The sequence below is a fragment of the Scyliorhinus canicula genome, chromosome 10 (assembly GCF_902713615.1).
Source record: "Scyliorhinus canicula chromosome 10, sScyCan1.1, whole genome shotgun sequence".
NCBI lineage: Eukaryota > Metazoa > Chordata > Chondrichthyes > Carcharhiniformes > Scyliorhinidae > Scyliorhinus > Scyliorhinus canicula.
The window spans coordinates 85,749,879-85,766,695 of NC_052155.1; the positions used below are offsets into that span (position 1 = coordinate 85,749,879).

At 40.4% G+C, this 16,817-nt stretch overlaps 1 protein-coding gene across 3 annotated transcripts in view; it reads left to right on the forward strand.

The window, feature by feature from the left end:
- The window catches only part of mapre2 (microtubule-associated protein, RP/EB family, member 2), a 121,818-nt gene extending 105,001 nt beyond the window's left edge, over positions 1-16,817 (forward strand). For all 3 annotated transcript variants that reach the window (XM_038809292.1, XM_038809294.1, XM_038809293.1), the window contains exons 4-7: positions 1,873-2,080; positions 6,437-6,576; positions 10,460-10,612; positions 10,693-16,817. In XM_038809292.1, the coding sequence (XP_038665220.1) occupies positions 1,873-2,080; positions 6,437-6,576; positions 10,460-10,612; positions 10,693-10,764 (573 nt within the window). In that variant the 3' untranslated portion in view covers positions 10,765-16,817. The remainder of the gene's footprint in view (positions 1-1,872; positions 2,081-6,436; positions 6,577-10,459; positions 10,613-10,692) is intronic.

Sequence of the window (16,817 nt, forward strand, 5' to 3'; positions counted from 1 at the left end):
CCCGTGGCATCTTCCCCGCCCAAACAAAGTCTGAAATTGTGTCCAGATTCCGAAAGAAGGCCTTTGGTGTAAAGATTGGGAATGCCTGGAAAATGAACAGGAACCTCGGCTAAATGTTCATCTTCACCACTTGGACCTTCCCCGCCAAAGTCGATTGCAGTGTGTCCCACTTCTTGAGATCCTCCGTAGTCTCCTCCACCAGCTTTGTTAAATTCCACTTGTGAAGCATCGCTCCCCTGCCTCGTTCTGTGTAATTCGAAGTTCCGTGAACCCATGTCATCGGTCCGCACACTCTCCCTCGGTGCCACATATAACCGGTGCACCAATGCCACAAACTTTGGCCCAAACCCAAATCTTCCCAGTGCCTCAAATGGTCGAATGCCTTCTCCATATCCATGGATACTACTACCTCCGGTACCTGGGCTCCCGACGAGGTCATAATCACTTCTTTTTAAATTTAGAGTACCCAATTAATTTTTTCCAATTAAGGGGCAATTTAGCGTGGGCAATCCACCTAGCCTGCACATCTTTGAGTTGAGGGCAAAACCCATGCAAACACGGGGAGAATGTATAAACTCCACACGGACAGTGACCCAGAGCCGGAATCGAACCTGGGACCTCAGCGCCGTGAGGCAGCAGGGCTAACCCACTGCACCACCGTGCTGCCCCATAATCACATTTAACAGCCTCCTTGTATACTAGAGAGCTGCCTGCCCTTTACAATGCCTTTTTTCTTCTCTGCAACCACCCCTGGGACACAACCTTCCACCCTTCCCGTCACTAACTTAGCTAGCACTTTCACATCTGTATTTAACAGCGATATGGGCTATACATTCCAACGGGTCCTTTCCCTTTTTTGGCATTAGCATGATTGTTGCCTGCGTCATTGTCTCCGGAAGCTCCCCCTTCCCAATGCTTTGTTAAACACCCCCAAAAGATGTGGTCCAAGTCCGTCGCGAACTCTTTATAAAATTCCGCCGGATAGCCATCTGGCCCAGGAGCCTTCCCCGACTTCATACCCTTATACTGTCCAACACATCCCTCAGCCCCGGGGGCTCCTCTAGCACCTGCCTCTTCTCTTTCTCCAGCTGTGGTAACTCCAATGCATCTAAGAGCTGTTCCATGTCCTCCTCTTAACTCCCCAGGCCTGCCATGTACAGCTCCTTATAATAACGCTCACAAACTCATCAAAGTTGCCAATCCCTGCAAGATTAAATCAAACTCCGAGTAGAAAACCTGACCACCCACCCGTTCCTTAGCCTAACCTGGTCCTTCATGTGGAGGTGCATAAAAACCCAAAATCTTTTAGCTGGTCCATTGAGTCCTCGCACAGTCCACATTATTAACCTTACCGGAGGCTTACGCCTCCATTCCATTCTACCGTCTGCCATCCTCCCCTTTTGGCTCTCGCCCTGTTAATTTCACCCTACACCTGGCCCATCCAAGATGGCCCCTTTCTACTCCCCTGACCATGTTTCTTCTCCCACCTCGCCTCATCATGTCTTCTTCTCTTCTCCCCACCTCACGTCTGTTAACCAGCATTACCCCCAACAACACAAAGATGTGCAGGGTAGGTGGATTGACCACACTAATTTGCCCCTTGGAATTTTTTTTAAAAATGACTATATAAGATGAAAATAAAATACACAGTGCCTGTCTATTTTATTCAATGTTTTTGTGAAGTCGCAAATCATGAATTTTTTTTTTTTGAATTGTGCAATTAATTTATTGAGTGTCTTGATTTTGTGTATCTGCTAAGATGTTACATCTTGATTTGGTACAGCGCAGAGATGTCCAAATCCTGGCTGCTTAAAAAGTTGGTTAGACAATATATACGTCTTCAGATAAAATTGTACATTTATTTTTATTCAGGTTATTCCAGTAGAGCGTTTGGTTAAAGGTCGCTTTCAGGATAACTTAGAATTCATCCAGTGGTTCAAGAAGTTTTTTGATGCAAACTATGATGGTAAAGAATATGATCCTGTGCTTGCTCGACAAGGTCAAGATGCTATTCCGCCACCCAATCCCGGTGAACAGATTTTTAATTTGCCAAAGAAGGCAGTAAGTTCTCCAAGTGCAGGTACATATTCAAGCTTAGTATCTTGTGATCTGACATTTATCAGAATGCTGTCACCTCTACATGTTCTTTTATTCATGCCATCTTTTTTATGATTAACCTTTTCAGTCTTTTAAGTAATTGAAATTTGTCTGTAGTAATCCTACAGGTCATCTCTGTTGTGTCCCAAGTATCCTATTCATCAACTTTGTCCTAACTCCCAATGACATCATCTGCAAACAGGGGAAGCACCAATTAGTACCACTGTCCCTCTGCTGCCATCAACACTAGAAATATTTCTGTATTCTCCAGATCCTTAATGTTAAGTTCTGGATGTGTCAGATTTTCTACAACTATCACTAAAACTGAAACCACATGCTTAATTATTTTGCAACACTTGTATGTCTTCAGCATTAACTTCCTTTCATTGCTTATTCAGATTGAGCCTCTGTGTGCAGTTCTGCCATTCTGTTCAACCTTGAGCTTAACTTTGTATTTCACATGGCAATCCCATCAGAAAGATCACCATCTTCTACCCCTGTAATATTGCTTACTTAGGCTTCAACTTCCTCTTGCTGCCAAACATTGCAGAAAACCATATTTACGCCACCTTAGTCTCATGGATTGATTTGTTCAATCACCTTTTTAACTTTGCATGGTTTCTATCTTCCTGCTCTCCCTCTCCAGGCCAGTCCATATATTTGTAGAATCCCTACATTACAGAAAAAGGCCATTCAGCCCATCAGGTCTTCAGTAGCCCTCTGAAAGAGCACCACCCTACCCAGGCCCACTTCCCAACCCTATCCCCATAACCCCACCTCTTTGGACACGAAGGGGCAATCAACCGAACCTGCACATCTTTGGACTGTGGGAGGAAACCGGAGCACCCGAAGGAAACCCACGCAGACAAGGGGAGAATGTGCAGACTCCGCACAGTCACCCGAGGCCGGAATTGAACCCAGGTCCCTGGCACTGAGACAGCAGTGCTAACCACCAATGCTGCCACAATCTAGGAAAAAAGTTACCAGCAAGGGCCTTGCCTTTAAACTGTGCAATACTTCGATCCAGAGTCCTCCTCTACCTCTATGCCTAGTTCCTCCTCCTATTTTTTTTTCCTGTCTCATCCAGGGGGGAGCGTACCTCCACCAGCAGTTATCTATACAAGTCAGCACAGTTCCCCTCCCCTAGGTCGCCCGCGTCCAACAGTTCCTCTACTGACGAGTGTCCTGGTATCTGGGGGTATGTTGTCTCTTTGCAGAGGAAGTCTTTGACATTGACCTGAATGTATCTCCGGTCGTTGCCTCTTGATAGCTGGAACTTCTCTGTGAGTACCCCCAGGGTCGCTACTCTATTGTCTGTCTACATGTCCCTAACTGTCAGAGTCCCCTTGTTGCGTCTCCACGTTTTGAAGGTGACGTCCATTATTGCGAGAGTGAATCTGTGTTTGTTGCAGATGGGGCCATGGTGAACATTTTGGTTAGGCTGAAGTGTTGCCTCATTTGGTGCCGCATCTGGAGCATAGCTATTACTACTGGGCTCCCCGAGTATTTGGCAGGGAGGGGGGGATGAGAGAGCAGTTGTGACTAGGGCTCGGAGGGAGGTCTAAGTGCAGGAACTCTCTTCCATCTTCACCCACTCTCTGTTCCCGGTTCCTTGACCCATTCTCGTATTCTTTTGAGGTTCGGAAGAGCCAAGCCTCCCATGTTTCTCCTCCTCTGTATGACCTTCTTTTGGATCCAGAGCTTAGGGCCTTGTCATTTGAAGGCATCGTCATTATTCATGGAGGGGCTTAAATGGGGGATGCACAAGGGATGAGAATAGAGTTGTGCAGGTATCTCTGAAGATTGTGGAACTAAAAGAGCTTGCAGAAATAGAGAGGGGCAAGGCCATGGATGGATTTGAAAACAAGAATGAGAATTTTAAAATTGAGGCATTGCTTAACAGGAAGCCAATGTAAGTTAATGAGTATGGGAGTGTTGGATGAACGAACATATTACATGCAAAGACACGGACAGCTGAGTTTTTGGATGTGGGAGGCTGGCAGAAGTGCATCGGAATATTCATCTTTAAAGACAACGAATGAGGGTCCTGGCAGAAGATGAGCTGAAGCGGGGCTGAGTCGGGCAATTTATGGAGGTAAAATATACAATGTTAATGATGGCATGAAACTGTGGTCAGAAGCTCACCTTGTAGCCAAATCCAATACCATAGTCGTGAACTGTCTGGTTTCGCCTCAGGCTGTTGTGGAGTTGATGATTAGGGAATTGAGTTTGTGGCAGGAACTAAAGGTGATAGCTACAACTTCCCAATATTTAATTGAAGAAAATTACAGCGTATCTAGTGCTGGATATCAGGCAATCAGTCAGATAATTTAAAGAGGGAGAAGTCATAAAGTGGTGATGTGTTACAGCTGGGTGTTGTCACTGTACACGTAAAAATTAATGCTGTCTTTTTTGAATTATGTCATTGAGGAGCAGCATGTGGATGAGAAATAGAGGACCAAAGAAATATCCTTGGAAGACAGCAGAGAAAACTGAGCTCAAGAGCAGGAAGAGAAATCCCATAATCTTCTGAAATAGCTCCACGATTAGTTAGAACAGAAACAGGTGATTGCAGTGCCTGATGAGATGAGAATGTTCTAGTCAAACAAGGCCAGAACCACGGGCTCTCAATTTGTGACTTTAAGAACTGTTTCAGTTCTATGTTTTGGATTGGAAACTTGATTGGAAGGATCAAAACATGGAATTTTGGAAAAGGTGCTATTCGTAGCTACTTGCCCATGTATTATTCATATGCTTTGAAAATAATTAGTGGATATGTATCTCAATATTAAAGCATTTTTCACAGGGAGACACCTTCTATTGGAACAATTTTCATAAGGTGCTTTCTATTAGAACAAACTGTTGAAAATCAGTGGACCAGGTACAAGACATTGACAAGATGATTTCTGAAAAATATACTATTAGTAGTGAGTACATGGGAGATAACAAGTACAACTCAAAATCTCCAGCCACTTTCTTAATTGGAACTGCAGCAGCTTTAAAATGTCTCCAATTGGCTTTGTCCTAGACAGCAGTTCAGTGTACAAGTCCTGAAATGTATCTGTGTAGAGGAGACCAATATAAGGTTCTATAGCATCATCTATGGTTATCCAGTAAAATTTCTTTGTGATGAATTTAACTTTGTTGGAGCGATAAACATTCAGATGCAATGCCACGGCAAGTATGTTAGTGTTGACCTGCATCTAACTTTAGTCAATCTCTACGCAGCATATGGATTAATTCTCATAACTTTTATATGAAATGTGTGCAGTTTGGGAGATTTCCATTAAAGTTTTCCCAAATTCCAAGTCGACAGATCTTTACTGCTGCAGTCTATTGTAATTAGAATGTGAATGATGAACTATTACTTTATTTTGACACATTTGTCCTTTATTAAATTCGAGGATTATCTTCAATACATCATATTTCTTGCTCACTCTTTTATCATTAATTTGGAATTAACCTGTGATTTCCCCCTGCTTTCCGTCTATCTTGCTATTAACTTTAACTTACATTTTTGCAAGTGTAACATGTTATGATTTAACCAATAATTTAAATTGATTTCCTCCTTTGTGCTTTGATGGGATGCCTTTTTGTTGAGCACAGGAAGTTACATAAAGAGAATAGATATCCTTGTGATTTACTGATTACATTTTAACTTACAGATGTTACGTTAGAAGAATAAGGGGTATACATTCAAGTAACTCGGCTTACATCAAATGTCACTTGAAAGTAGACAAAATAATTTTTTAATTGGTACTCAAAAGTAGAACTTTTAAACCAAGTATTTTTCAAGTCACTCATGGAACCTTGAGTGAAAACGAGATTAATGATGTTCTCAGCTATGTAATGCTAACCATGTCGAAGAATAAGTATTTGGTCCACTTCCCCTGCCAATCGCAAACTGTTCAAATAGTTTACAAAAGGATTAGTTTTATTCCCAGAGGTATATATTTTTTTGCAATTTGTGGCTATAAGTAGCTGTTATTTCCAACTAAATTCTATTGGGCAATATCCAGTATTAATCTGAAAAGATTTGAAAGCCTCCTCACAATGCTGGGTAGTATAAAAGCACCTTCCAAACAGTTTTTGTTGCTTATTATTTTCAGTTATGTTTCCCAAGATAAAAATAGTCATCAATAGGATATTATAACTTGCAATAATATCCAAATATTGGCTCTAACTCACTTTTAATTCCTTACCAGGCCAAATGAGAAAATGAGAACTTCATTGCACTTCGATTGTTCATCATATAAACCTGCATGAAAGTGTGACTTGTGTATCAGAGTTTACAATAATTAAAGTTGCTCAGGTGATTCAATTTGTGCCCAAACGGTAGGTGCTGCTGCTCCAAAAAGCGCTCCATCTCCTAAATCAGCGTCAACACCATCTCGGCCAACTTCAGCTCAAGCTAGAAAGGCACCAGGTGCAAAAAGTGGTGGTGATGCAGAATCACATATTGCACAATTGAATGAGCAGGTATGTGGCAATAAGTCTGAACTTTCCAGTAATTACCTACTCCGAATTGATGAATACTATCCGAGGTTTTGTTGAAGTTTAATCCTGAAGAATATAAATTCACGAGTCAGGAATTACTTGTTGAACAAGGTATTTTGATTTTCGTTCCTCTCTATACCTCCCATGTCAGACCAGATATGTTCAAGCCAGCAGTCCACTCGCAGAGCTACTGCTGTTTGTGTGTCATGGAAAATATCCCTATTTACCATCTTGGAATTGATTATTATCTTCCCTGCACCCAAAACCTGCCAGCCCCTTAAATTGGGGCTTCCGTAAGCAATTGATTAAGCCAATTTTAATACGACATCAGTGTAAAAGTAAAATGCTACGGATGCTGGAAATATGAAATAAAAGTCCTGGAAAAACTCTGCAAGTCTGGCAGTATCTGTGGAGATAGACACCAAGGGCGCGATTGTCCCAAAATATTTTGAAGCTAATTTGTGGCGGATATTTCAGGGAGTTTTCTGTCGGTGATTTCCCCACCGCTATTCAATGACACTTAGTCACATTTTTGGGCCCTGGGGAGTTTCTCACGGGTTTAGCCCACATATAGAATTTTTTTTCAGCACTGGGGAGCTGAACTCTGAGATCGGGCTGCCATTTCGAAAGGGTGCCCCGATCTCGAAGCAACCTTGTGGGTCCCCCACACAACCCCACCCATGAGAAATGTCACCCACACAACACATGGGCACTACCCTGCCCTGCAACCCCCCCCCCCTCCTCCCCAAGTGAGGGCACCCCCGCCAAGGGGTCCTCCCTCTTCAGGCACCCCCCACCCATCACCCCTGCAACCTCCAGAGGGCCCTGCTTACCTGCTCTGCACTCCCCGATCCTTCAAACCTCATCTCCACCCTCTGGGCGGTAGCACAATGTTTAGCACTGTTGCTTCACCGGTCTAGGGTCCCAGGTTCGATTCCTGGCTTGGGTCACTGTCTGTGTGGAGTCTGCACGTTCTTCCTGTGTCTGCATGGGTTTCCTCCGGGTGCTCTGGTTTCCTCCCACCGTTAAATTAAACACCGAAAGACGTGCTGTTAGGTAATTTGGATATTCTGAATTCTCCCTCAGTGTACCCAAACAGGCATGGAATGTGGCGACTAGGGCCTTTTCACAGTAACTTCATTGCAGTGTTAATGTAAGCCTACTTGTGACAATAAAGATTGTTATTATTATTTCATGGGCATCGCCCCGTCGGCTCCTGATCTGGGCAGTGGCACCCTTGCACTGGCACCCAGGCAGCACTCCTGTCTTGGCAATACCACTGTGGTACCTTGGCAGTGCCAGGGTAGCAGTCCCAACTGGGCAGTGTCAGGATGCCCACATTCCAGGAGCCACCCTGCACTTATCCTGACCACTCACGGTGGCCCGGGAGACCCCCCCCCCCCCCCCGGTGCCATTCTGCCTGGTCCACATTTGTGTTGACCTGGACTGATTGGCACTTGGCTGCAGCCTCCCTGGGGAGGCCAGAGAATCGACAGAGGCCGGTGGATTCCGGCAGGTAGGTCTTAAATAGTTTACGACCTTCTTCTGCAAGCGTCATTCGGTCCCACTGATTTTGGGCATAAAATTCCGACTCCGACATCTTGCGGGACTTCGGTGAATCCCGTGAGATGCAGAGGCTGTTGGGAGATCCGCTGGAGGCCTCTACCGGGATTCTCTGGCCGCGTTATGCTCCAGCGGCAAGAGAATCGAGCCCTGAGTCTAATATGACTCTTCGCTTCCTAAGAAGTTATTCAACTCCGAATGTTAACTCTGTTTCTCTCTCCACATATGTTGCCAGACCTGCTGAATTTTTTCAGAACTTTGTTTTTAATAAATACCACATCCTATTAATAAATGTTAGTTTATATTGAAGTAAAAATTGATAATGGGAAGTGTTTAATGTTTTATTCTTTGAAGTAGATTGTAGGTTTGGCTTAACAACTTTGTATGTAGTGTGGTGCCAGTTTGGGTCAAAATAGGCAAACAATGTTATTCCTCAATGCTGTCTTAGCCAATGCTGTTATTTATATTTAAAACTAACCAATTAATGGAGCAGGTCTTGGCTTTAATTCTATGTTGCGTTTAAAAAGTGCTGAATTGAAGCAAGATGCAATTAAAGAGAGAAATGGATGATATAGAAGATTACGATGTCTTTTATATTTGTTCCTTAGTATTCTTAACTTCTGATTTTTTTTTGCATATATCTACTACTCTAATTAAGGAAATAGAATTTGCATTTAATTAATTCCAATTCTGAATTGGGCTTGGTTAATATATTTAACAGGAAGGAGCCAACCATAATTAAGATATATGAAACAAGAGTAAGTGTACTTAGCTGCTTTTGGATACCTCTTTGTGATTGGATACACCAGTAATATGAAGAAGCTGCTGGTTGTTTTGACCTTTTACCACCATTTGTGGAAGTGCCTGCTTCATCTAACCACTAACAATGTTGGTGGTAATATGCAATTTAATAACACCCAGATGCATGTTGAGATGGTTATGTTACATCATACAATTGACCTCAGCAAACTTGTCATGAGTGTTTGCCTGTTTAAACTGTGGTATTGGAGGATGTTTAGTTGAATTATTATTCTCTGTTACAAAACATGATACTGTAGGTTGCCCAGGATAGCCATGAGGGTTGATCTTTTGGTTACCCAGAGTAGAAGGGGTGGTGAGTTGGGTGGAATACATTTATTGCGACCCTGATTTAAAAACTCTGCAGTTGTACTTGGTGTGCATACATAATGGGGAGTGTGATTAAGGCTAATCACTCTGTCACTTGCTGCATCTTTGAAAATCTGTGACCAGATAGATGGAATACAAACTTAACTACAGGTGGTTTCATTTAAATTGTTATTCTCACAAAATGACTGCTTATGGTGTTGAATAATCAGACAAGAGAACCACCAGTTCCTCCAGTGAGGAAATCACTTATGTTATATACATGGTGAGGTGAATCGTTTGATGTCCCAATATTGTCATGCAAAATATATTTTGGAAGATGGATGGGAGCTGCCACTTCAATGTTCTTTCCATTGGAAAATTGAATAAAACCGATTTTATGATTGCATAATGTTGGTAACATTCTCACAACACTGTCTATTACTCTGCATAAGAGCAGAGTCTCCATGTGATTTCATATAAATATAAAAGCAAAATGCTGGGAATTTGAAATTATAAATGGAATATGCTAGAAATACATGGGTCTTGCCGCGTCTGTGGAGAGAAAATCACAATGTTTCAAATGAAATGAAAATCGCTTATTGTCACAAGCTTCAAATGAAGTTACTGTGAAAAGCCCCTAGTCGCCACATTCCGGCGCCTGTTCAGGGAGGCTGGTATGGTCTGTGTCCTTTCATCAGAACCACAAATCCAGTCACTGACTTAAAATGGAAACTGTGTCTATCTCCACAGATGATGCTCGACCTGCTGAATATTTTCAGCATTTTCTGGTCATATAAATATAGTCTGGGTAAAGTTGAAGTGTACCGAGGCTAGAATGGATTGTGACAATACAATCATAGAAATATGAACCTTGCAAACCAAATATATAGGCTGCGATAGACTTCAAAGTGAATTATTTAATACTGAAATGTCAATAGTGATGGAAATGTTTTAATTTTCTTTCTGGAGAGATTTGTTGGCAACAGATTGGAAGAACCTCCTCTGCTCATGTTATCAAAAGTGATCCACGATCACATTTAACCTGAATATGTTGTAATGTTGAATATCTGTCTTGAAAATTAGTTGGATTTTTGAAATTAGTTTCTTTTTTTTTTACATGTAGGTAAAACATTCCTGAGACTCTTATTATGTTTTTTGACCCATTCATTATGATTTTATTTCCACATATGAGCAGGTGAGTTCATTAAAACTCGCACTTGAAGGAGTTGAGAAGGAAAGGGACTTTTACTTCGGGAAACTGAGAGAAATTGAACTCATTTGCCAAGAACACGGACAGGAGAATATTGACCTTGTTCAGCGACTCATGGATGTGCTGTATGCTACCGATGTACGTACAGTTTTTACAATTTATTTGCAAAAACATGTAGAAATACTGTTTGTATTAATATATTTATTTGTAAATTACAGGAGGGGTTTGCAGTGCCAGATGAAGGTCAGGTACAGGGTGAAGAACTGACTCAGGAACCAGAAGAATATTAATTGGCAACATGAGCATTCACTTTGAAATGAAGAACACACTGAGGACTTCATGGAATGAATTGCTTCAGTTTGAACATTGGCGTTTTATCTTCCATACTCTGCAACAGCAAAGTACTGTATTCCGTACCCGTTATCTTACCACTATGCGTTTGCAGCAATTATTCAGTACGAAAAATGTGGTAATTTGGGGGCTAAATTAACACTTTGCATTATGGCTTATATTTTAGGTGGAAATATGGTTTTCCAAAATTATTGATTTCAAAAGTTTGGTATCCTCCAATGAAAGTTTTATGAAGTATGTTGGTGAGCAAAAATGCAGTATTACAAATTCATACTTTCCCTCTATATTTTTCATGAAACCTACTACGTGGAGACCAACCCATCACACTTGCATTCTGCACATTACACAGGCAATGAGTGTCGCCTATTTATATATAAAAACACCACTGAAGGAATGGATTCTTAATTCTGTGTAAAGAAAGTCTTATTAAGCTGTAACTCACTTGTTTTGAATTAATTATCCACAATATGTTGCATGATGGGGTAGATTTGTTTTCAAAAGTAAATAATTGCTATTACTTTTATCTTTTTACTTATTTAATAATAAATTGATTGTGTGTTTATATTTGTGGTCTGTGTGTAGGTCTTCATGAGAAAACTGTCAATGCAGTGGTATAATGCACATCTAAAATCACATTCATCAGGAGCTCAAGTATTTAGATCATCAAAAGAACATTGAGACAGTCCTATTGTCACATTTAAACAGCAGAAAAATGAAGGGAATAATAGTATATGCATGCAGACTGGGTATGAGCTGGAAACTGCATCAATGCTAACGAAGATACCAGCGTTTGAATGACGTATCAACTTTCCCTTGAGACAAGGTTTACTAGGCTTTGACTAGTTATAGAATTCTTACAGCACTGAAGGAGGCCAATTGAGTCCATGCTGGATATTTGCCAAAAATAGAAAAGTGTGGAGTTAGCCTACCTATACTAATCATGCTAATTAGTGAGTCAGTCAATTGAATAATTCTGCAATAAATGTGGAATTTATTGACCTGAGAAAAGAATAGCATGGATATTCAAGGTGAAGATTTGAACGGTCATTTTACAAAGCATTATATATGCAAATGAAAATCATACTTGGGGGGTATATTAGTGGTATAGAAAGAGTAATAGCGAAACCTGTTTGATTATGTACATATTCTGTACTCTTTTTGTCTGAATTTAATACATGGGTTATGTAAGACAAAATGTATGTACATTTCCAGCATGAGTTTATTCTCATGTTTTTATCTTGCGTTTTGTTCATCACTCGTGACCTTTTTTTTTAACAATTGTCATGGATCTGTGAACTGTAACTAGGCTACTTGGATGTTTTAAGTATACAGAAATATAGATCATTCTGCTTCAGGTTTATCTATTCCAGTTGCAGAATTGGGTAATGAATTAAACTATACATTATTTTTAATACTTTGCCGTTATTTGGCTCACATATTCTGTTGAGGGAAAACAAATCTAAACTATCTCAAACTGAAGTCTCAACAGATTTTATTGGAGGGGGAAGAGTTTCAGTTTACTTTTGTGTGAAGAAGTGCTTCTGATACTCCTTCACAGCCTATTTATAATTTTATGGTTATTCCCATTTTTGCTAGACTTCCCCAGAAGAAGGGATGGTTTCTCTCCATCTACCATATAAACTATTTTAATCCTCTTAAACACCTCAATTAAATTACTTTATTTTATGCACTCAGTGGAAAACAAATCTGACTTATTCACCTGCCCTTAATGTTTTTAGACCTGTATTTTCCTTTTAAGCTTCTCCCATTTTACATGGGGTTGCCACAATGCTGTTCCATCACCCTTCTCCATCTCCTGTAGGTCATACTTACACCCCACTGCATTGAAGTCTCTCATCCTGCATTTTTTCACCTAGTCTTCGGTCTTACTTTTCTCCTTCCTGGCAGTCCCATCGCCATCACTCGCCTCACCTCACCACACACGTTCTCTTTCAGCAATGTATGACCATACCATTTCAGTTTCCTCTTCGTACTTTCTTCAATTCCTCGACAATTTTTACTGGTACCTGATGTACTGGTCCCTTATGCTGTCCTTTCTCATCGTTCACATATCCATCTCCTCATCCACATCTCGTTAGTATCTAGTTGGTCTTCTCCCCTTGATGTTTCCAAAGTTTCTGCACAAAATAATGAGATTGATCTCTCAACCTTCCTTTCAGTTTCAGCAATAGTTTTCTATTACATAACGCCAGATTGCACGTATTATAATTACTCCAATCCGAACTAATCCACTGCTTATTTTCCATTTCTATATTTCCATCTTCTGCCACCAGTAATCCCAGATACTTGAAACTAATCACTTTTTTGAAGTTTTTACACCAGGATGTTGCCTGATATAGAGGGTATTAGCTTTAAGGACAGATTGAATATACTGTGATTGTTCTCCCTGGAGAGATGGAGGCGGAGGGGCGACCTGATAGAAGTTTATAAAATTCTTAGGGGTATAGATAGGATGGACAGTTGGAGGCCTATCCCAGGGAGAATTGAAAATTACAAGGGGGCACAAGTTCAAGGTGAGGGGGGATAGGTTCAGTGGAGATGTGCGGGGGAATTTTTTTTTTACACGAGGGTGGTGGTGGCCTGGAATGCACTGCGAAGTGAGGTAGTTGAGGTAGATACGTTAGTGACCTTTTAAGACTTATTTGTATAGATACATGAACAGGCGGGGTATGGAGGGATACAGGCAGTTGGTCTGGATAGGACTCATGATCGGTGCAATCTTGGAGGGCCGAAGGGCCTGTTCATTTGCTGTATTGTTCTTTGCTCTTCACCCCTCACTCTGATCCTCTTCCCTTGGTTCAAACTGATCAGTTCATGCATTGGGTCTTTTCTCTACTACTGTTAATGCCCCTGCCTTCTTGTGCTTTTCTCCAGATACTCCGTCACATCTTCATCCTCCCCACCACGTAGTTCAATGTAATCTGCAAACATCATTGACCAAGGCACTTCCTGTCTCATTTGCTTAGTTAGGACAATCAGGAAGGGGCTCTGTGCCAATCCATGGTGCAATCCAATATCTGCTTTCAAACACTTGCTCTCCCCCACTGTTTCTTACTCTTTTCTGTCACTCTTTGTACATGTCCTCTAAAGGTTGTAAGTACATCACAGGGACACTCATGAATTCCAGCACATCTCCAGACTTCCTCCCTAGACATCTGGTCATGTTGAATTGACTTTCCTGATAGTTCTTCATCACTTGTGTCAAAACAAAAATGCATCAGTGTGACTTCTTCCGGACATGGATCCACTATTTTCCAAGTCTCTGGTCCTGAAAGAATGTGAATTGGTCTTTTAATCCCAGTATCATTCTGGTAAATTTGCACTGCACCCACTTCCATGGCCAATCTATTTTCCTGAGGTGTGGTGGCCAGAACTGAATGCTGTACTCTAAATGGGATTTGTCCAAAAATTAAATAATAAATGTAACTTCCCTTTGTATCCCAAACCCCTTGAAGGCCAATACTCAATTAGCATTTTATATACCGAATCTTTTAGCAATTTTGTACTTGGGTCCTTGAATCTCTGCTCCTCTGCAGTTTTTTACAATTTTGAAAATACTTTATTTAGATCAAACAGATTTTCAACTCCATTTGCCACATTTTCTGCACACTCATGCAATCTATTAATGTTCCTTTCCAATATTTTGCTCCCATCTACACTATTTACTTATGTCTTTCTTCTTTCATCCATTCATTTATAAATACACTGAAAAGCTGAGGCTCTAATAAAAACTCCTGGGGTGCACCTCTCATCAATCATATCCTGCAAATTGGAGTACATGCATAACACTATCCTACATCTGAAAGTCACCAGAGAGCCATAGGTTGCTTTTAAGAAAGTGGATTGTGGTAATTTAACCTGAGAATCACCACACCTCGGGCGGGGGCAAGGTTGAGAAGGGGGAGTCTTCATGGATATCTTCAGTCAGTACGGGAATTGAACTCGCACTGCTGGTGTTGGTCTGCATCATGAACCAGCTGTTGTATTCTGGGGAGTCCGTTAGATCTATTGGAGAAACGACTCTTAAAAGGGGAGAGCAGCCTATGGTCCTCTGGGACTTTTACTGTATGTCTCTTGCCTCCTAATCAATTAATTCTGTGCCCATGTCGATAAATTGCATCCAATTTTCTGTATACTTATTCTGTTGCGTTAATTTTGTGGAACTTTTTCAAATGTCTCAGGAAGTCCATATAAATAACATCAGCAGACACTTCATCATGTACCATGTTAATTACCTCAAAATGTAATTAGTTTCGCTAGATATGACTTGTGCTTTACAAATTTCATGCTGTTCTCGTATGTCAAAATATTTTACTGAATTATTTTGTACATTTCTGAGCAAATGTTCACTCTTCAATCTTTTGTGTTTTCTTCTGCTATTTAAAGAGAATTCAGTTTAGGCCTGCACCATTTTCCTCTATCTTGATTGATACATTCCACCCTTAAATGAAATTGATTCATTTCACCATCGGATGAAATTATTACAGTGAACCCATTTAAACCTGCAAATTATTTTTCTGGATGTAAAGAAAATTCTGCACCTGCTGTCAAAATGACATTTTGCAACAACTGATATATACTCTTCATATTACCACTTAGTTTGATTATGTATTGAAAAACTGAAGTTTGGAGGAGTTGTATAGTTCACATGCCAACCAGGAGTCATGATTTACCTTGCAATGTAATAGCAGTCCTAACATTTTAGATTTATACCTTTTGAGTACCTGAAGTTATTGATATAGAATTTTTTTGTTGGGTGTGTTTGTTTATTCAGACTTTTGTTTGTGGCCTGATTAGATTAACTTGAATGTTGAACAAATGATGCTTAAGTAATTGTTAAAGCAAGTATCAGTTAAAATAATCATAAGCAATTTAACTGTCTCTGATCTAATACTATTTGATACCTAGATTATTCCTAAATTGTGTTGAAGGTCTCAGATTAATTTTTTCAGTGGAAGTCTATTTTTACGAACATTGGATGCATTAACCAACATTCTTGCAAATACTGTAGCACCACTTCTTTAAAAACAGGAAGTATCCTTTGCCTTTTTCCATTCAAATGGCTACAAAAGGAATTTGCACAGACTCGATGGGCCACATGGCCACCACCTGTGCTGTTCCAATCTAAAAAGTAATCCATGGTTATAGGAAAGAATTGTTTAGAAGTTAGGGTCCGTTTGCTCGAGAGTTTTGTTTTTCACCAGTGGCAGAGGTGCAAAAGAGTACAAAATATTTATAAATGGACAGAACATATAGGCCGTTATGAAATTTAATTGAGTTTCTATCATGTATGTTATTGGGAATTGATGCAAACATTTTACTTTGTTTTAAAATCCCTGGTTGGCACAGCAAATTGGTATAATCAAAGTTTTGCTACACAATGGGAGAACATAATTCATACCTGTATTTCTTCAGCCACTTTTCCTGATCCAATTGTTTTTCGCTAGTAGAGAGATGCTATTGGCCTTTGTGGATTATGGCTAATAACCATGTCTTTTTCTTGATCTCTGCAATGTTGTCAGAAGGATCCCAACAGTTTCTTTTTTGCAGGGAAAATCGTGCCATGTCTTTGATATGCAGCATTTCAGCAGCTGGCTTAAGATCGTGGATCTAAGCCAATCAGACACTACTGGTGCATGACAAAGGAAAGGTGAAAGCCAAAAATAATTTACTTAAACAGATCCCAGTTTTAATTCACTGACTGAAAACCGTTTTAATGTAACACATGTATGTAAAATATATGAATATTGCTTCCCATTAGAAATCGCTCTCCTAGGTGCTCCAAAGTTAAATAGTCATTTTACTATGCTGTCTAACTCGTGTTCATCAAATTAGTTTAAATGCTTATATGTATTTGTACATTAAAGGTTTTAGTGATACTTGTTTCAAAGCTTTGCCACTAACATTGTGCTTTGTTGTATGGATGTATTCAATAATGTTTTGTCATTGCATAAATATTTTATATACTGGA